Source organism: Apodemus sylvaticus, chromosome 10 (genome assembly GCF_947179515.1).
Source record: "Apodemus sylvaticus chromosome 10, mApoSyl1.1, whole genome shotgun sequence".
NCBI classification, from domain to species: Eukaryota; Metazoa; Chordata; class Mammalia; order Rodentia; family Muridae; genus Apodemus; species Apodemus sylvaticus.
Window position 1 is genome coordinate 58,368,694 of NC_067481.1, and position 21,267 is coordinate 58,389,960.

General features: G+C 41.3%; 1 protein-coding gene across 1 annotated transcript in view; it reads left to right on the forward strand.

Moving 5' to 3' along the window:
* Dnah9 (dynein axonemal heavy chain 9) overlaps positions 1-21,267 on the forward strand; it is a 347,292-nt gene that overhangs the window by 42,711 nt on the left and 283,314 nt on the right. Inside the window, exons 7-14 of the mRNA XM_052195119.1 lie at positions 1,047-1,214; positions 4,071-4,187; positions 7,940-8,090; positions 9,402-9,516; positions 12,767-12,835; positions 15,830-15,956; positions 16,552-16,807; positions 17,874-18,115. Coding sequence (XP_052051079.1) covers positions 1,047-1,214; positions 4,071-4,187; positions 7,940-8,090; positions 9,402-9,516; positions 12,767-12,835; positions 15,830-15,956; positions 16,552-16,807; positions 17,874-18,115 — 1,245 coding nt within the window. The remainder of the gene's footprint in view (positions 1-1,046; positions 1,215-4,070; positions 4,188-7,939; positions 8,091-9,401; positions 9,517-12,766; positions 12,836-15,829; positions 15,957-16,551; positions 16,808-17,873; positions 18,116-21,267) is intronic.

Here is a 21,267-nt window from a genome sequence, read left to right on the forward strand (position 1 = left end):
TCTCTCTCTCTCTCTCTCTCTCTCTTTCTGTGTATGTATGTATGTGTGTGTGTGTATGTGTGTAACATGTACATAGACTGAGAGTTCTAATAGCAAACACATCTTGGATCTTGGTTTGGAGGTTTTGTAATTTTAGGTGTGTCTTCACAAAGGATGAATTCAATCTTCCCTATTCCGCATGCTCAGAAGACATCCCTACTATGTCATGAGATAACATGGCTTCCATAAGTTTGGGAGGGACTCCACCCCAAGGCTTTGGGGGTATGTCATCCATCTGCCACTTAATTCTGAGCACAGCTGGGATATGATGTGTCAATGATAACAGTAATACATATGGTGTCCTGGAAGCCACTTTAGTCCTATGTTTACGCCAATTCAACCTAGTTTCCACTACACCACAATGTCAAGTGTTACCCTGCACCAGATGGAGAAACCCAGGAAAGAGATGATAAGTATCTGCCTTCTGTCACTGAGATGGCAATGTGGTTTTGTGTGCCAAGAAAACTTATGGATATGTTGGGATGGGGGCTCTTATATGATAGAGGGAGTTGCAAGAAAGCCAGAGCTACCTTCTGAACTGGTCACCTTGGATGTTTCACGGTTACTTTTTACCTCTATCATCTCAAATATGAGGCCTTGAATTTACTATTAGAAACATCCTGGCCTTGATCCTCCTGCCTCTGTCTCCTCAGTGCCTGAAGTACAGGCATGCATCACCATGTCTGGCTTGACACTGAAACTTTGAATAAAAATCCACACAATAAATACAAGTTATGTAATTTGTAGTAGAACACAGATGCTTGAAGCACACATTTCATGATTTCTTTCTTTATTCTGGCTTGTGTGAATCCACTCTATCTGTATTGTTCCTTTAGTTTGTTATGGAATTTAACCAACCCATTCTAATAATAATAAGGCTAAAAACCTAACCAGACATTGCATTTTCCTAAGCAGCCATCACACCTGTAATTTCTATCTCCTTCATCTGGAGGGGAGGGAGAGGGTGGTGGTGATTCCTTCAATGGTTTTGTGAACTGCCCTAATAGGATCTTCTGAAGACAGCCTTGGATTTCAACAATTTGGAAAAGCTTGAGTTCAGTGGCCTCAGAGGAAACTCCCTGAGTCAGAAAGTCCAACAAATGCATGAGGAATTCGAGGAGATGTACAAGATCTTCTTAGACTGCTCCTATGACTGTTTGGACCCCAAGGGCATGGTAGGACTTGGCGGGGCTAAATCACAAACCTCAATCCTTCTTCAGCTGCCTCTAGCTACAGCACCCAAACATTTATGAGCTTCATTTTTTCCTTAAGAAGCCCATATGGCTCTGTGTTCCCAGTGGCTTTGTTATTTATTATTGTTGTCAGGAGAAATTATCATTCTGTGTCATTAGAAAGATCCTAATTATTCTATGCACAGGTAGATAAATCAGAAAGGACCTAGCCATTGGCTGTTCCAAATGATGCTATCTAGGGTTATTGGCAGGAGAAGACAGGGGAAGTAATGGCTACTTTAAGTCTCCAAAGGTTTAAGCTTAGCAAAGTAGCCCAGTTGCAAAGGTACACATACTTTGTGACCTCACTTAAAGCTGGGATCTAAGATGGTCAAACTATCAGGTATGCAGAGATGACTAGAATGGCCCTTGATACTGGGCTGAGAGAGAGAGGGAAATGGAAGGAATTGGTCAATGAATACAAAGTGTTCTTGATGCAGGGTGAGTGGTTTCTAGAGGCGTAGTTAATAACACTATATTGTGCATCTGAAGTCTGTTGATTGGTTAGTTCTCAGGGAATGAGCATATACACACACAAATGTTAGTTATATGAGGTGATGAATTGTCATGGATTTTAAATAAAACCTCATGATAAGCCTACCACCTATGGTATGTCCATTGTGTTGATCATTTCACAGTATGGTACAGGTATCAAAATATCACTGTACAGCTAAAACACACCATTTTACCAATTATATTCAATAAAGCTGCAAATAAACTCTTACCTTCAAGCACAGACTGCCAAACAAAGGCCAGGCATATTGGTAGAATTTTATTGGTGATTCAGGGTTGTACAGAAGAAGACCACTCAAGATAAGCAAAAGCAGGCAAGAACTTTTTAAAGTCGTGGCACAGAGTCCAGGTTTCACCCATGGTCCCTCAAAGTCAAACACCAGAGGAAAGAATTCAATATGATGGGGAAAAGGAATAGGATTCTCCCCCCAAAAGGGCAGGATTACAGAAGAAGAAATTATAATCTAGGAGGAAAAGCAGAAATTAGGGCAGGAACTTGTTATTAGAACATTCAGCTTCTAGGGATCCTTTTTGGCCAGATCCAGAGGGCCAGGACTTAATCAAAATCCCATTAGTTAAAAGCATAAAAGAAAAAAGAAGATAGATTACAAAAGAGAATGTATATGTATGTGTGTATATATATATATATATATATATATATATATATATATATGTATGTGTGTATGTATAGGTATATGTGTAAATAAGATATTATATTACATATATACATATATTACATATATTTAGATATATTTACAAAATATATATGTGTATATATGTTACATATATATTACATATACATATTACATGTATAGTTTACAACTATAAAATCTCATATATCCTATTTATTTTATGTATATAAATGTGTACAAATATATATATGGAATATGTGTATGAAAGCGTATCATAATGCCACAATGTCAATATAGCTAAAAAGTATAAATGTACTATATATTCCTACTTTTCTTTGTTTTTAAAATACAAACATGGGGCTGAAGTGATGGCTATTGCACAAAACCTGAGTTCAGTCCTCAGTGCCCACAATGGGCAGTTCACCACCACTTGTAACTTGAGTTCCAAGATCTGACACCTTCTTCTGGCCTTTGCAGGCACCTGCACTCACAAGCATACCACACAGACAGACTCTTACACATAAATAAAAAGAAACATGCACTTAAAATAAGAACATGCACTACTCCTGAAAAACAATAATAATAAATTGTATTTATACAAATTAGAGCACTGAGCCATCAAACTTTTCTAGAAAATTTCTACATCCTAAGAAGTAAGGCATGCTTAACGTTGCCAGATAAAGAACAACAATTAAGAGACACTTATATTTTTTTAAAAAAAATAATTGTTTGTCTGAAACTCAAATTTAACTGTGTGCCCTGTGTTTTTAATTACTAAATTAAGAAACTTAAGAACAATGGCTAATTGCCGTCTTAGCCAATTAACGTGTATTTGGAAGGAATAGTGTGTGTTATTTTAATTAGTTTACTTTCATTCTAAAGACTGCATTAATTTGGAGACTCTGAAAAGGAGCTGCATTTTGAACTGGGGGAGGAAGACAAGAAGATGGTGACCCCGGGGCTGCTGCTGCTTCAGTAATCCTTAGGGTAATAGGAGCAGACACTGGCAGAATAGAAAGGGGCTCAGAAAAGGAAGAGAGGGGCACAGTAAGTGAGGCAAGTGGATGCCAACTTTAGATTTCATTCAACTGCACCATTTTGACCAGTGCATCACGCTTCCAGGGTGTTATAGTTAGGTTTTGTCAACTTGACAAATACACCTAGACATTCCTAGGAAGAAGGAGAATTGCCTCTATTACATTGACCCTTGAACAGGTCTCTGGGGCATTTTCTTGATTGTTTGGTGCAGGAAGACCCAGCCCACTGTGGGTACTACCATCCCTAAGCAAGTGAGTCTTATCTATATTATACAGCTAAGCAAGCTAAAAATCCAAGCCAATACACAGCTTTTCTTCAAGCCTTCTCCCTCAGTCCCTGCCTCCAGGTTTCTGCTTGAAGTTCCTGCTCCAGTTTCCTTTAATGATGGTCTGTGAAGTGGGTGTGTAAATCAAATAAACCTTTTCCTCCCCTAGTTGGTTTTGTTCAGTGTTTTATCCCAGCAACAAAGGGGCAAACTAGGACATGTGGTGAGGTCTAGAGAATTAAAAAAAATCTTTGGTATGGCTGATTTCAGCACAAAGGGTTAGCAGCCAAGGCTCTGCCATTGGCTTGCAGAAAAACATAGTTTTCTTTTGTGCATGTGATATCTCCTCAGGAATTTGAAAACGATGTCTGTGAGTTTAACAAGAGAGTGGAAGATCTTGACCGGAGATTGGGGACTATCTTAATTCAAGCCTTTGATGGTATTCCAGATGTGGAGCATGCCTTTAAGGTTGGTGCAAGTGGAACAGAAGTCTCACCCGTGTGTCCTCCTCAGTTCTCATCAGAGGATAATAAGTGTGCCCTTCTAATATCTTCCTGCAAACATCCCCTCCTTTTTGCTTTTTGGATGCTCCCATCATGAAAATGTCTACATTTATCCAAGGAACATATCTTTTTTTTTTTTTTTTTTTTTGGTTTTTTTGAGACAGGGTTTCTCTGTGTAGTCCTGGCTGTCCTGGAATTCACTCTATAGACCAGGCTGGCCTCGAACTCAGAAATCCATCTGCCTCTGCCTCCCAAGTGCTGGGATTACAGGTGTGTGCCACCACGCCCGGCTGGAACATATTTTTATCTACAGGTTTTAGAATGTTCAGTTCTTGAAAACATACAGAGTAAAAGTTCTAGACAAAAGAGCAATGAATTGACCCTGGTCCCAAAACATCTCTGTTTGTGGCCAGACTCTCAAAATGTTTTCATAAAAGCATATCCCTTATCTGACCCTAACTCTTCTTTTTTTCTTCTTTTTTTATTAGATATTTTCCGTATTTAAATTTTAAATGTCATCCCCTTTCCTGGTTTCCCCTCCCAAAACCCCCTAACCCATCCCCCCTCCCCCTGCTCACCAACCCACCCATTCCTGCTTCCCTGTTCTGGCGTTCCCCTACACTGGGGCAAAGAGCCTTCTCAGGACCAGGGGCTTCTCCTCCCTTTGATGTCCAATAAGGCCATCCTCTGCTACATATATGCAGATGGAGCTATGGGTCCCTCCATGTGTACTCTTTGGTTGGTGGTTTAATACCTGGGAGCTCTGAGGGTACTGGGTGATTCATATTGTTGTTCCTTCTATGGGGCTGCAAACCGATGCAGCTCCTTGGGTCCTTTCTCTGGCTCTTCCGTTGGGAACCCTATACTCAGTTCAATGGTTGGCTGAGAGTGTCCCCCTCTGTATTTGTCAGGCACTGGTAGAGCCTCTCAGGAGACAGCTATATCAGGCTCCTGTCAGCAATCTCTTGTTGGCATCCACCATAGTGTCTGGGTTTGGTTACTGTATATGGGATGGATCCCCAGGTGGGTCAGTCTCTGGATGGTCTTTCCTTCACAGACCAAACAAAGCTCAAGAAGAAGAAAGACCAAAGTATGGATACTCTGGTCCTTCTAAGAAGGGGAAACAAAATACCCACAAGAGGAGATATAGAGACAACGTGTGGAGCAGAAACTAGAGACCCTATCTCTTCTTAACAGCTCTTGGAAACTGCTAGGGAAACCACCTCCAGCCCAATCTATTTCTCTCTTTTGGCCATCTCATGAATAGAAAACTTAAAACCTTCCCCCTTTACCCAGTGTAAATGTTCCAATGGATATAAATTAATACAAATAAGTAGTTGTTAGGATTTGGGGAGCTTGCCAGAGAGATCACACAACTTCTGCTACCACTCCACGATCATCTAACATTATATGAGGCAGGGAAGTCATGGCCAAAGGGGCATGCGAGTCAAAGTCCTCAAGTCAGTGCTGCAAAATGGCCACGTTGGTTTATCAGCCACCTTGTCTGTATATTCATAACAAGAGGCTTGAATGCCTCTGAGCCTATATAAAGGTGCTGGATTCATAACACAACAGAGAATGCATGGAACACAGATGCTCTCCTATGCCATCATCAAAGGGAAACTGCTTTCTCAGAATGAAGATAGCTCAGTAAAGTTTTTATTTTGCAAGCATAAGGACATGAGTTCAATTTCCAGAAATCAAACTTTGAAAATCAGGCTTCTTTAAAAAAACAAAACAAAATTTGATTTCTGGGAATTGAACACATGTCCAAAAAGAAAAAAAAAAAGAAAAAAAAAAAAGAAAAGAAACAGGCTTTTTTTTCATAGTGCTTAAAATACACAGAGAAGTGAATATCTGTACCTGATCAGCCTAGCCTACCTGCTGAGTTCAAAGCCAGTGAGAGATCTTGTTTAAAATAATAACGATAGATGGTACTTGGGGGAATAATACTTGAGTTGGTCCTCTGGCCTGTACCCCCCCACACACACACACAATCTACAACTTTCCATTCTGTATCTGCTTATAGAGAAAAAGCTACCCCTACAGACTTCCTTAGAAAAGGTCCAGCACCTTTATATAGGCTCAGAGTGCACCTGGAATCATTGAGGAAACATTTCAAGCTATCTGTCCTTGGAGAGAGCTGGTGTAGGATGTGTCCTGCCCCCACTGCATCTTCTCTGTGCTCAGTCACTACCTGTGGCATGGCCTGGAAACCCAGGGCTTTGTAGAACAACCTGAGATTCTGAAACAAGCTAACTAGATCCTGATACTCGCCCTCTCTCCTTCAGCAGGCTTTGAAGGTTAATGATAAAAAGTGGTGAGGGAATGACTTGGTGTGAAATGAGCTGGTAACAGCACCTATCCAGGGTCTAGGACACAAGGGTCAATTTGGCTCCAGTGTTAGCCTTAGCATTATATCTCTATTCTCATTTTCATTGACTTAAAGCAAGATGCAGCTGCTTTTATTCTGCAAAGACTCAGAGAATAAATATTTTAAACTGTGAGCATATATTTTCATAGTTACCCCTCTCTGTCTTTCTTCGCTTCTTTGTTTCTTTGTTTCTGTTTCATTGTTCCTTTATTTCTTTCTTTGTTTCATTCTTTATTCCTTCCTTCTTTCCTTCCTTCCTTCCTTCCTTCCGTTCTTCCTTTCTTTCAAAAAGCTCATTTGAAAAGTGTCCCATGAAGCAAAGCCATGGACCAAGTTTGGCTGTGTGCTGCTGCCTGTGTGAACCTCTGACTTGAAGTATGAAGTAGAGACGAGAGCAGGTAATTCAGTGGTTCTCAACCCGTGGGTCCCAACCCCCTTGGCAAACCTCTATCTCCAAAAATATTTGCATTACAACAAATCGCAGTGGCAAAATTACAACTATGAAGTAGCAATGTAAATGAGTTTATGGTTGGGGCCACCACAACATGAAAAACTGTATTAAAGAGTCACAGGAGTAGGAAGGTTGCCAACCACAGTTTTAACTGGATTTGGGTTTATCCAATTAAAGAGTAGTATATATACCAATACAGATGAATCCCAATGTGGCTTAGTCTCAGGCAGCATCACAGTTGAAATATCACAACTGGCATCAGTATCCAGGTATCAGTAAGCCATCTCTATGTTCTGTTGATCTAGGAGACACCTAGGTCTGGGTATAATGTCCAGAAAAATACCTCAAATTGTCATGTCTATGATTGATGTGGCAGCTGATTCCCGAAACGGTTTTCTTCTGTTTCTTTCTATCACTGCCTCTCTCCTGTGTCACATCTTTTGAGTGTACTTCAATATACCTTGCTGGTGTCCTTGGTTTTCCTTTAATTTAGAGCCTTGCAACAGAAGAACACATGGTAGGTATCCAGCAGGATAAAAAGAAAGGCTAGGTGTAGTGAAACAGAGGAGTAGCAATCCCAGAACTGAGGATGCTGAGGCAGGAGGATCATGAGTTCCAGGCCAAGCCTGGGCCACACAATGAGCACTTCTCTCACAAAACCACTATTCCTACCCTTCTCCCAAACAACTAAGAAGCCAAGAAAGGAAAGGAGGAAAGTTCCAGATATCCACATGCCAGTGACACATCTGCATTCCCACCATAACATATGCATATCCCTCCTGCACTCAGACATAGGAAGAAAAAGGAGAAGAAAAAAAGTCAAACAGGAAGCAGAATTGTTGCTGTCTTGGAAAGGCAAATTGCATATCCTTATGATTTTCACTCTCTGCAGCTACTGGACATCACAGGAACTCTCATCAAAAGACCCCTGGTAGCACAGGATGTGTCACACAAATACCTGGCCCTCATCCGAATGTTCAGCACAGAACTGGATGCTGTGAGGGTCATCTACAATCAACACATCCAGGAGGAGGCAGAGCATGGTAGGGTGGTTGCCAGGGGGATGGGTGGGGTGTGTTCTGTTACTGGGATGGGTGGAAATCACTTGTCTTGTATTTAACTCTCCACACATGGATCTACGACATCCTTTGAGAGCCACTTGGTAGAAATTCCAGGTCATCCTGGGTGATTGTAGAGTTCACCAAACTGTACATTTCTCAGTGTGGGAGGCTGAGATTGTCAGGATGACCTAGACCAGTGAAATCTTCACCACCAATGGTCAGCTGTGGCTTTGGCATAATGGGTGAGTGGATGGATCTGTGTTGCCACACCAGTTAATTGTCAGCATAACTCAGTATACATTTTACAAGCCTGAAAAAGAAGTTCCCTGTCCCTTGCACTGCCATAGCCACTATGCCTCTGGAGGGAAAAACCTGATGAGGGGCAGTCACTTTGTAGACATGTGGCTCAGCACCATCTCCTCCCTCCACCCACCATTGGAGCTGTTGGCCACACATAGTCCTTTCGTGGCCATTCTTTTCATCTTTGGTGGCTCTCATGCTGAAACCAATCACCTCTCAGCATCAGTTCTTTAACCTCTCACCCAGACCCCACACACATGCCATGTATATAGTGAGGATTCAAGGAACATGCCTGAAATAAACTCATGTTCCACTTTCTAATGCATAAGATAGAGTAGCAGCTAATAAAACCTGGAACTGTCACACCTCTGCAGTGGAGCTCATGATGAGGTAAAGGAACTGTCCTCTCTAAGCTCCAACTGAGAGTTAGAAATGCCAGCAAACAGTGGGCAATTTAATTTTACCAGAGAAGCTGAATGGTTTTAATTGTAGGTGAAATCTCTCATCTTTGCTAAATTGTGATAACTGTTTTTACAGAAGTAAATTCAGTGTATAGACTAAGATCATAATACATAGGCTGCTGACATAATTCATTATCCACATTGCTTGTCCATTCTTAACTTGAGGGAATTCTCAAAGAAACCTTTGACTGTTATTAAGCAAGGGAGATACCACCCCAGTTTTTAAAATGAGAAAAGTGAGTCTCAGAGAGATGAAATTATCTGTTGAAGACTGCTGCTTCTACCCTCAGTGTTCATGTAAAACTGGTCTAAAAAATAATTATGACCAGCTGCTAGACAAATTCAACCAGGATGTCTGGGCAGAGGACCCGTGTTCTCTGAACTGTTGTGTTCTCTCAAAGGTCTCTTTAGTGGGGCAGTCTGTCTGGAAATGATGCAGCTATGTGGGGGTAACTAGAGAAGACTCTCTCTCCTGGGGTAAATGGAAGTGGGGGCCACACCCTTTCTCCAGGATCATTGTTTATGTCTCCAGGATTCTCTCCTGTTCACAAGAACATGCCTGCCATGGCCGGCGGCATCCGCTGGGCACAGGAGCTGAGGCAGCGCATCAAGGGTCCCTTCAGCAACTTCAAACATATCCCACACCTGTGAGTATGATTCTTGAGAAGCATCTGACTAATACATGCACACACACACACACACACACACACACACAAACTATCTGCCCACTGTTCTATGTTCAGCCCCCATGTAGGTTCTATTACCCAAATCATACCTGTGGGCTGAGATATGTGTTCTTCAGGGTTAATTTAAGTTTAACCCCATAGGTGATTTCCAGAGGAAAACAAATCAGGGGCTTCACCCTCTATGGAGGCCCTCAACATTACTTCTTGGGAAAAGAATTCTCTGTGCCCCAGAGGCATCTGGGAAATAATGAGTGCTTCCCAAATGTGCCGTGAAGACTGTGTTAGAAATGCAGCTTCTTGCCTTCACCAGTCAAGTCTGGCTAGGACTCTTCTGACTGACAGTAGCCAGGTTAGGGAAGTGTGAGCTTACTTCATGACTGGCCCTAGAAGCTGAGCATCTTAGAAAACTCTCAGCTGCTAGTGGTGCATGAGAGGAAACATTGGGTTAAGGATGCTTTCTGCCTGGGGACAGGCAGTCTTCCTCTGATCCCTCTTTGTAGAAGACTCGATCCTGTTCAAAGCACTTGGCATTGGCAAGTACAACAAAGGCAAAGGATTTGGAAGCTGACTGTTGGCCTTACAGCTTTTCTTAGAGTCAGGAATGTCCACAGAGACCCTGAGCTCAAGTAGCAAGATTAAATGTCTTTCAAGATGTGAGACAGAGGTGACTGTAGGGTTCAGTCACTGCCTCACTCCCGGGTCATGAGTCAGACACGAAGTCTCGACATGAGCGGTTGATATTGGAGAGGAGCTGATCTCGTCTCTGTTCTGGGTAAGCTCTCCATATTGCATATGGAGAAGTCAGAGAGAAAGAAGGGAGGTGACTCTCCTCCTGTCCCAGAGACAGCCAATAAATAGCTGAGAGAGGCTTCTATACCTCCAGCTTCCAGCCCACAGTTCCTTTTAATACTTTCCAGCCATAGAGAATTTGAGCAGGAGTAGGGCTGAAGGCTCAGGCCTTACAGGCATGCCCCATAAAGCAGTGGTTCTCAACCTGTCAGTCTTGGCCCCTTGGTGGTGGTGGTGGGGACACAGATGATCCTTTTACAGGAATTGCATACCAGATTTCCTACATAGCAGAAATCCTGCATATCACATATTTACATTATGATTCATAACAACAAATTTGCAATAGTGAAGTAGGAAAAAATGGAAATATTTTTATGGTTTGGGGTGTGTGGGGGTCACCACAACATGAGGAACTATATTAAAGGATCACAGCATTAGGAAGGTTGAGAACCACTGCCTTAAAACCAAATAAAGAATACATGCAAGAATGAGTCAAGGCTGCTTCTAGGCATAGGAACTGCACAGCTGTCATAGGTCTTAGGAAGCAGAGACTGCAAAGGATGCTCTTGGGAGCTAAAGGGCAGAGGGAACAGGGCTGGCTAGGTGGTGGGTAGGGATGGGCTGCTGGCTGGTATTATCAGAGGCTTCAGTGGATCCTGCAAGGAACACAGCTCCTAAGAAGCACCCAGGTTTGGAGTCCCCATCGCAGTTAATTTTTAGCCATGGACTTTCACACACACACACACACACACACACACACACACGCACACACCTCCATGCAGAAATGCATCTACAAACACTGTTTTATCATACATGCATGGCAGAGGCATGTATGAAAGATAACTCTCAATCCAAATGCCCTCAATGCCCTCATCTGGCTCTACTGATACCAATGTGCATGCATGTACAAATGCAAAACACTCATATACAGAAAATTAAAAAGATAATAAAAAGAGGTTTCTAGCAAAAAGTGACACGGAAGCACCGTTGCATTGCTTCTGGAGAACCCTCAGACCCACGAGGCAGCACAGCCTGACACTTTGTGAAGTAAACCATGGGCACGTTTGCCTTAGCCTCTCCAGATCCAAGTCTGAGACCTGTGAGATCGTTGTGAGGCCTGTAGAAATCCTGCAGGATGTGAGGGAATTAGGGAATACTAGGTGCAAGCCACTCGCCTGGTCAGAGGACTCAGATACTGCTGCTCATTAAGCACAAAAGGCAACAAAGCAACTGAGTGCCTTCTCTGCAGGAGTGAGGGCTCTGTGGAAGGCTCTAGGGATTATATGAAGAGACCGGTGCTGGCATACAGAGAAATCAGATGTTAAAGATTTAGCAATAAGCCGCCTTGTTTTGCTAGCAGGACAAACAGGAACAGACTCCATGCAGTTAGTGTGAAGATACTTGAAAATTAAAGAGACTTCACCAGTTTTTCCCAGGAACTGGACATTTATTTACTATAACAGCCAGTGTCAAAAAGCAATGGAAAAAGCTGTGGGTAAGAGTATTGAATTGTAGAGAGACTCTTCTCTTCTGTGTTCCTCAGAATCCTGGCAGAAGCCTCTGCCATGCATATATAAGAAAACAGTGTTTGTACATGCATTTCTGCATGGAGGGATGTGTGTGTGTGTGTGTATGGTGTGTGTTAGAAGGAGAGAGGTGGATGGATCCTCATGAAAACATGACAAGGAATAGCAGTGTTACTAAACAAATTTCCTAGATGGATTTCAGAAACCCTTTGTCTATACCTATCTAGGGAAAGGGAGTCACTGTCTTCTATCATATATATATATATATATATATATATATATATATATATATATATATATATATATATACTGATTATCATTTATATATTACCTATATATTATTATATGAAGCATTGTTATAAGCACATAAACATATATGTAACATTATATGGATTTTTTCCTTTATACACAGAAAACAATAATACCTAGAATATTTCTTTACTCCATCAACTTTCTTTCTATTCATGTTGTGTGAAAATTCATCTACCTGGTGTATGTATGACCAGTGTAGCCAGAACAGCAGTTGATGGAAACACAGCAATAGACATCACACTGTCCCTGCCATCTGGGGTTCTGCTGGAATTTTAGAAAGTGCGGATGCCCCCTAGTGGCCTGTGGAAGATGTTCAGGGAGGAGAAGGCAATCTCTTTCAAGGCCCTTTGAAAACTAGCCCAAAAGCTTTTTCCACCTCCGGTTTCTTTGTCTTTTGATATTGTTTTATTTCTTGAGATGTATAAGATTCCTGTGTTTGTCCCATGGAGGCCTGGAACACATGACCCTGTTGCCTTAGTCCCCCAATTATCAATACCTTCTCTGTAGCCTGTAGCTTGTTAGATGGTAATGTTAGCCTTTTCTAATTGTATGTCTTTTTCTCCCCCTTTCTTGTGAATTGATAGGTGCCTGCAATCTGCTGAAGGAAAGAGAATGATGCAAAAATATGAAGACTTGCTCTCCCTGCTAGAAGAGTAAGCAGCCTCTGGAATTGTACCATCCTTCAGATTACTTTACCCCAAATGACCTCCACCCCCATCCCCCACTCCCACCCCCATATCCCCATACTCCCTTACCCCTGTACCTCCACACCCATGCCTTTTCCTATTCATAGGGCAGATTCTATATCAACTATGAAATGTCATTGTATAGTTTATGGTATAGCCCAGCTATTTGTGAGTACAATATTGCAGGGTCTTGAGAACAAGTCATTGGGAGTATGTGGCTGTATCCCGGACACAAATATGTTCCTAGTGTCACTTTCCTAGGTCTGTGAACTTTGTGGAATGGAGTAGTACTCTAAGAAGCCTGGAATTGCGGTTGCTACTCAGTGAATGGAATGCAAAAGTTTATCCTGCAAGGAGTGAACTAAGTTCCAAAATATGTCATCCATCCATTTAGAGAGACAGCACAAGAATGGGATTTGCACATGGGCATAATTGTGCCTTCTCTGGAGTCCAGTGAATCCTTTAGACATTCAGGGTCTATAGGCACTTCCTCCAATACGGCCCCGCCTTCTGTTTTTGCCGTTGCTCTTTCTCCTGGCTCTAGAGAGCAGAGCATAGGCATAACAGGTCAAACTCTGATACTGCTTGCCATTGGGTTAGACAAATGGACTCGTGGCTCCTCTACCTGCCAGGAACCCACGTGTCTACCCCTTTACCCTGTAAATATCTTAAGTGTATTCTCCCTTCCTTGTCTCCATCACTGGACTCTTCTCACAAACCCTACATCTGTTCCAAACTGACCTGCTGTAGCAACTTTCCGACAGCCATCCTTGTGTCCCTTGAAACACACACTAGCCAAATCCAATGATATTACTCTAGCCCCATTTGAAAACCTCTCAGAGGTCCCCATTTTTCCCCAGTTCTTGCTTCCCTCCAGCCTACAATGTACCATTCACCCTTTATTCCCAGTTCAGTCAGGCTGTTTCTAACTTCCATATTTAACCATGGCTTCTGATGGGGTTGATCACACCACCTCTGCTCAGCCACGAGACCAAGTGAAGAATTGCCCTATCATCTCTCCCAGGAGGCTTTCTTTGATCTCCTTATTCCTGCTATCAGATGCCCGACACCCATGGCAACTCTCTAAAGCTGATTTTTGCTGTGATTTTTACTGATCTTCCTGTGGGCCCCACCATTAGCTGTGTTTATCAAGTGTTATTAATTTACGAATTTGCTCTCCAAGCCCAGCATTTGGCATGCGCCCAGTCAATGTGCAATGGCTGAATAATGAATTCCACAAGCTACTTGAAGGTTAGTGTGAGCACAGTTGTTATCAATATCTTCTCTATATGCCCCTGGAGGTAAGCAGAACCTTACATTCTCACCCCCAAAGACCATCGAGATCTTTCTATTCTTCTCTGATTGCAGTGGTACCACCTGTAAACGAATGCATATTATTAGAAATGTATGCAGTAAATTAATACAGCAACTATTTTTCTTTATCCTGGCTAGCTTCCCAATAACAACACAGATCAAGATTTATTTACAAATTAAAATCACAATGAGTAGGCATTATTCTATTTTAATCCACTAATATAATCTGGCTAGCTCTCAGCCCAAATCACTGAAATACTTGCATTTTTGTATTGATCTGGCACTCTGGGCTTCAGGTGTGTTTCCATGATGTCCCTTTGGACCCTTTCCTTGTGGTGACTCCTCTCTTCCTCCCCTTTCTCTCCCTCCTCCTCTGGCTGGCAGAAGCCCTGCCATATTTTTTTTTATTGCCTAATTATTGGCTTTTCCAGCTTTTATTGACAAGGCATAGAATCAATGGTGATCATTGTTTACACAGATTTGAGACAGGAGATTCTTTTTTTCAGGTTTTTTTATTCGATATATTTTTTATTTACATTTCAAATGATTTCCCCTTTTCTAGACCCCCACTCCCCGAAAGTCCCATCAGCCCCCTTCCCTCCCCCTGTTTTACCATCCAACCCTTCCCACTTCCCTGTTCTGGTTTTGCCCTATACTGCTTCACTGAGTCTTTCCAGAATAAGGGGCCACTCCTTTGTTCTTCTTGTACCTCATTTGATGTGTGGATTATGTTTTGGGTATTCCAGTTTTCTAGGTTAACACCCACTTATTAGTGAGTGCATACCATGATTCATCTTTTGAGTCTGGGTTACCTCACTTAGTTGATGGTCTCCAGCTCCATCCATTTGCCTAAGTATTTCATGAATTCATTGTTTCTAATGGCTGAATAGTACTCCATTGTGTATATATACCACATTTTTTTGCGTCCACTCTTCTGTTGAGGGATATCTGGGTTCTTTCCAGCTTCTGGCAATTATAAATAGGGCTGCTATGAACAGAGTGGAGCATGTATCCTTATTACATGCTGGGAAATCTTCTGGGTATATGCCCAGGAGTAGTATAGCAGGATCTTCTGGAAGTGAGGTGTCCAGTTTTCGGAGGAATTGCCAGACTGATTTCCAGAGTGGCTGTACCAATTTGCAACCCCACAAGCAGTGGAGGAGTGTTCCTCTTTCTCTACATCCTCGCCAACATCTGCTGTCTCCTGAATTTTTAATCTTAGCCATTCTGACTGGTGTAAGGTGAAATCTCAGGGTTGTTTTGATTTGCATTTCCCTAATGACTAATGAAGTTGAGCATTTTTTAAGATGCTTCTCCACCATTTGAAGTTCTTCAGGTGAAAATTCTTTGTTTAACTCAAGACAGGAGATTCTTAACATAACCATTACAATGCCCTGGCCAGATTGAAACCAGATAGTGAGACAGAGAAGTTGGCCTTTGAATAATACACAAGTAACTTTTACACAGTGAACAATAACATTATACCTACAACCACCTTCAAAAATCAGTGGACCCGTAAAAGAGCTAGCTCTTCCCTGATGGATCAGACACTAGTTGTTTCTCCAGGTTGTTTTACTACAGAGCAGGGCCAGGATCTGGGGATTTACAGCCTGTTTAAGAGGTGGCTGTTGTCTCTGGTTGTTGCAGGTATGAGAGAAGACTTTATGAGGACTGGTGTCAGACTGTGTCTGAAAAGTCACAGTATAATCTCTCCCTACCACTTTTGCATCGTGACCCCAACACAAAGCAGCTCTCTGTCAACTTTAGCCCACAGGTCAGCTGGGTGACAATAACTTCCCCTGGGGTCCCAGAAATAGTTGCTTAACATCACTGATCTGACTGGTCTAGAGATTTATTTTTAAAAAATTAATTTCAAATACTACTTGAAAGAGCTTATACTCTACACTATCTTGTGGGGGATGAATCTCAGGTTGGACTACTTTCTTGTGGTATTCATGCTCGTGATTTCTCTAGGCTTGACCAATGTATTTGATTTTGCACAATAGGGAATCAAACATGAGTTGCATAATGACAGGTTGTCATGGTACAACATCATATGGTGTGTGCATGCAAGCTCTAACAACTATGATGTTACTAGATAATTTGAATTTTGGGGGCAGGGGCTCCTTTCTCAGCATCCCTTCCTCTCGCTCTTCTGTTTTATACTTCTGGACATCTGGCTTCCCTCCAACGTTTCTTCTTTCTTCTGAACCTTCCTCCCTGACACTGCATGTAAGGAACTCCTGGGAACAGAGGTTAACAAGAGGCCCAAGGTCTTTAAGCCCCCAAGGTTCTTGAGTCCTTCATGGACACAGCTACTTTCTTGTTGATCCCAAGCAGATGCTACTTGTCCTTGCCTCTTTCCTCAGCTGATTTCAGTGTTGAAAGAAATGAACTATCTTCAGCCCACTGAGGCGAAACTCATCCCAGAGACCGCAGCAGCCATGTTCTCCTCCAGGGAATTCTATCGTCAGCTTGTGGCCAACTTGGAGCTGATGGCAAATTGGTACAATAAGGTTATAAAAATTCTGCTGGAGGTAGAATTTCCACTAGTGGAGGAAGAACTACAAAGTATTGATCTCTGCCTGAGAGCTGCAGAGGAGACGCTGAGCTGGAAAACAGAAGGTAAGAAAGAACAACCTTCAGTTAGAAAGGGCTGTGGGCACTGAAAGACCCAGTGAAGTTAAGAGACCCCCCTCTTAATTGGACCAGGATCTGAGCTGCAAACACAAAACCAGCCTCTTCTCAGATATATATCCAATCTGGGAAACACAGAGAGTCCATCTTCCTCCTTCTTCTCTCCAAATGTAAGTTGTCAATATAGAAACCTATATAACCCGTACCACAAGGGACTTGTAGGTTGTCTATGGTACCCCCATGTCCTCCTGCATATGCCAGGCACTTTATAAATGAAAACTCTGATTGCAGTCATTGCTGTTTAGGTTATTAAAGTAGGATATGAGCACAGAATAGAAGAAAACAACACACTTACTACTTTGGCATCTTACAGTTAAATTCAATAAATCTTCAGTTACTGCTGATTGTGAGCTTGTGAGGGACTCTAGGGACAAGATGGAACATGTGGTATATTATCATCAAAGAGTTTGAATTTGTGGGAGGAAAGAAGGTATATGTATAGCCCAATTCATGTAAGACTGGCTATGATTTTTTAAATCCATCATAAAGTTTAAAATGACATATAAAGAATGATAGAATGGGGAAAACAATTAACACTAATGTTCTAGGAAAAAATTAAAAGTTTAAAAAGAAAATCATAGTCAACTCATGAAAGTCCTAGAATATTCTTTTAAATGTGTTAGGATTTTACCCAGTATATGTAAGAGGGTAACATTTTTAACATACAACACATTGCAAGTTACTATAAACAAAATGTGATTAAGGCAAAAAACAATCATCAAATAATCTGATATTTCCTAGCAATTATAATAATTCCTATGTGCTTGGCAGCTAAGTATTTCCTTGTTTATCTTCCTGTATTATTGGAATTATGAGGGGACTGACTTTTTAATAGGACCAGGAAGGAGCAGACTTTTCTGTTAAAGAAGTAACCTGTACAGAAAAGTCTCCTAAAGCCTGTAGGCATAAATTCCTGTCATTCATAGCACACTGTTCTTCAGCTTTGCCACCACCATATGCCATTTTAGTTGATTCTATTTCTTTTGGGGAGCAGGCATTTGGGATTATGCCATGCAAATAACCAATAGCATTCATGACCTGGAGCAAAGAATTCAGAAGACAAAGGACAACGTGGAAGAGATTCAAAGCATCATGAAAACATGGGTGTCACCAATAGTTAAGAGAAAAGATGGGAAAAAAGAATGGCCCCTTTGTCTGGATGATCAGCAAGATCACATGGAAAAATACTACAGTCTCATCAGGGAATCTGGCCTTAAGATTCATGCTCTTGTTCAGGTAACAACTGATCATTTAGATGTTGTACCAAAAAGGGTATTTGAATGTTAAAAGGGAATCTGTGCATTAGAATAATCAATATATGCTGAGTCTTCTATGGGCAAGAATAAAACTCTAGACTAATAGTAAAATAACTAAATCTAATAGATAATAGGACCCCCAAATCAAGGAGCCAGTACTAACACTGTCAAAACTAACTCAAGTCTCACACTCAACTCCTCAAACTAGAAGAAGGCAAAACAGAATCCTTAATCTCCCACTACACTAACCGCCCACCCCTGCTCATACAACCTAGTGTGGCTCTACTGCATTATCTTTATGACCTACTGGTAAAGAGCCCAGAGAGATGAGAGAGTGCCCTGGCACCCCTGGCTTTGATCAGAAGAAAGAATTCACAGTGTCACAGTTAATACAGCAAAGCTTTTTGTCCTGCACTATGGTCAGGGCAGCCTCATGTCCCACAATCAACAACTGAAGCTTTACTGTGAGCAGTGGGAAGGACATAAATGACCACCATCCCCAACACTACTGAAAAAGCCATGGACTCATGCCAGAACTCCAGAAGAAATCACCATTCTATACAAGTGTGGTTTGAAGGACAATTAAGATGCCCCATCATAAATATTAATGATGACCAATTACATGAAGTTCCTAAATTTTGCCTTTGAAAGATGAAGAACTCTTTTACTTGAATTTAAAAGCATCATCTGGGCCTAGATTTAGTAATTTTAGGATGTATCGTTTACCTATTTTTCTCTAGACTCACAGGATGGAAACTGAGTGTCTTGATGCTATGCCTTTTCTTCTTCATTTGATCAGGCCCTCTTGGCTGTGTGTTGCCTTCATGCCACCGTCTTAACCTGCCTCATGTCATCATTGGCTTCACATACTTTCCTTGTATCACTTGATTAATTCAATGGTCATTTAGGAATGTGTCTTCTAATTTCCTTACTTTTGGGAGCTTTTCTGCATATTGTAATAGAATTGATGTCTAATTTAACACTATGGTCAGAGAGATACTTGGAATTAACTGAAACCCGTTCTACATCCTAGACCATAGCCTAACTTGGAGAGGATTTCTTAGACATTGGGGCATTGATAATGTCTGAGCTTCCATTTTGGGTGTGGCATCCTCCAAATAAGATGTGATGGTTTGGTTAGTATCTTTAGGATGCTTTCAGGTCTTGTATATCTATTTTTTTTCTATCAACTGGTATAGATAAAATATTTAAAATCTCTGTGATTTTATATTTATCTGTTTAATCCTTTAGTTTTGTCATTTTTTTTCATGTGAGCTCTATTGGCATAGCTGTCATCATAGCACACTGATGAACTGAATTTACCACAATTGTTAAAGTCTCTCTTGCTTTCCAGTGATGCTCCTTCATCTTGAAGTCTGCCTTTTTCTGCTAATAATGTAACTCTCCCTCTTGATTTGTTATTCCTGTTATTATTTGCATTGTCCATCTCCCCAAACTCATACCTTTAATCTACTTATTTTTCTACAGTCAAAAAATTTTCCTTTTTAATCAGTATATAATAAAGCATTGAAAATTTCTTAGATATTAAGAGAAAATTATGTGTATATGGGTATGTGCATGTCTAGCTAGGTGCAGCAGTGCCCAGGGAGTCTAGAGGTGTCACTGAATCCCCAGATGCTGGAATTACATGTGGCTGTGAGCCACCTGAAGTGTAATCTGAGAATCAAATTGGGGTCCTCTGTGAGCACAGTGTATGCTCTTAATTGTTGTGCCATCTCTCTCTCTCTCTAGGCCTAAGAAATGTGTTCTTAGCACTAGCAAGTCTTTTAGTCAGAGGTTTTGGACTGATTATGTGTAGTGTGGAGATAATGAAATTTAATTCTGTTATGTTCCCACTTGTTTTGCTTCTTCCGTCCCCTCTGATTTCCTGTGTCCATGTCCTCGTAGGTTCACACATAATTTTCACCATCCTATTGACAGCTCAGTTGCAGGTCCAGCTCTTACACTATTGCCTTTCCATTTCTGGGAGCTGATCTAGGTTTCAACTCAGCTTTATCCTGAGGTATAGAGACCTTGGATCCATTTAACCCCTCCCCATTGTGACAGTTAGCTTGGATGGTCTACTTGACTCAGTATTCATTCACCTAGGTAGGGAGTTTCAAAGAGCAATGATCTCAGTTGGACTGACCTTTGAGCAAGCCTGTGAGGAATTTTGTTAATGGGGTTATGTGAGGTAGGAAGGCCTTCCTTGAACATGGGTGGCTCAAGTTTCACAGGCCAGGAACCTTAGAGAATAACCTAAGCATTAGCGGGCAAACACAAATTCATAGCTCTCTTCACTTGACTGTCTGCTTCAGGCGTCTGCTGACTTCACTTTCACACAAAGGTGGACCAGAGGTTGTATGTGTTTGTGAGTATGAGCGCACGTGCGCACATGTGTAGGTATGTTTATGTTGTATTGGTTTGGGGAAATATTTTGTTTTGTTTTGCTTTTGTTGGTGGTGGTAGTTTCTTTGGGGAGGGCTTATTTTGTTTTTTGGGGGGGGAATTGTAGGCTATTTTATCACAGCAACAGAAAATAAAACTAAGACACCCTCATTTCACATCTATGTTATATCAATATATTAAATGTAATAAAATAGCACATCCAGTCATCAATATATTAAATACTGCTAGACATTTTTCATTAATATTTTAAGGAAGAAAGGGATAATAGTAGGAGAAAGTCTGATTGAAGAGAAGGTGTTGAAAGGAGTGGGAGAGAGATAAGGAAGAGCAATGAGGAGTGGGTGGATTCAAATACATTACGTGCATTTGTGAAATAGTAAAAAATAAATACAAATTTAAAGAAAATAATAGGGAAATGCATTAATGTCTACATTATAAGTAATTAATCCATCTTCTTTGTAAAAATAGCTTGGAAACATTGATAGTGTTCTTCCCCCACCCCGCATGCACATACACATGTCAAGTCATGCTTTTTATTCTTTTCAGTAGATCTGTGCTTTTATCCATACCCTCTTAGACATAAGGAATCTTCTTTAGTCCCCTGGAGTTCAGGCCTAATGCCAACACATTGGGTCAGCTTTGGGTAAGAGGTGTCCTGACTTCACCTGGTTTTGGAATGGCAGCTTTACTGGGTATAGAATCCTGTGAAGTCTTGTTTTCTTT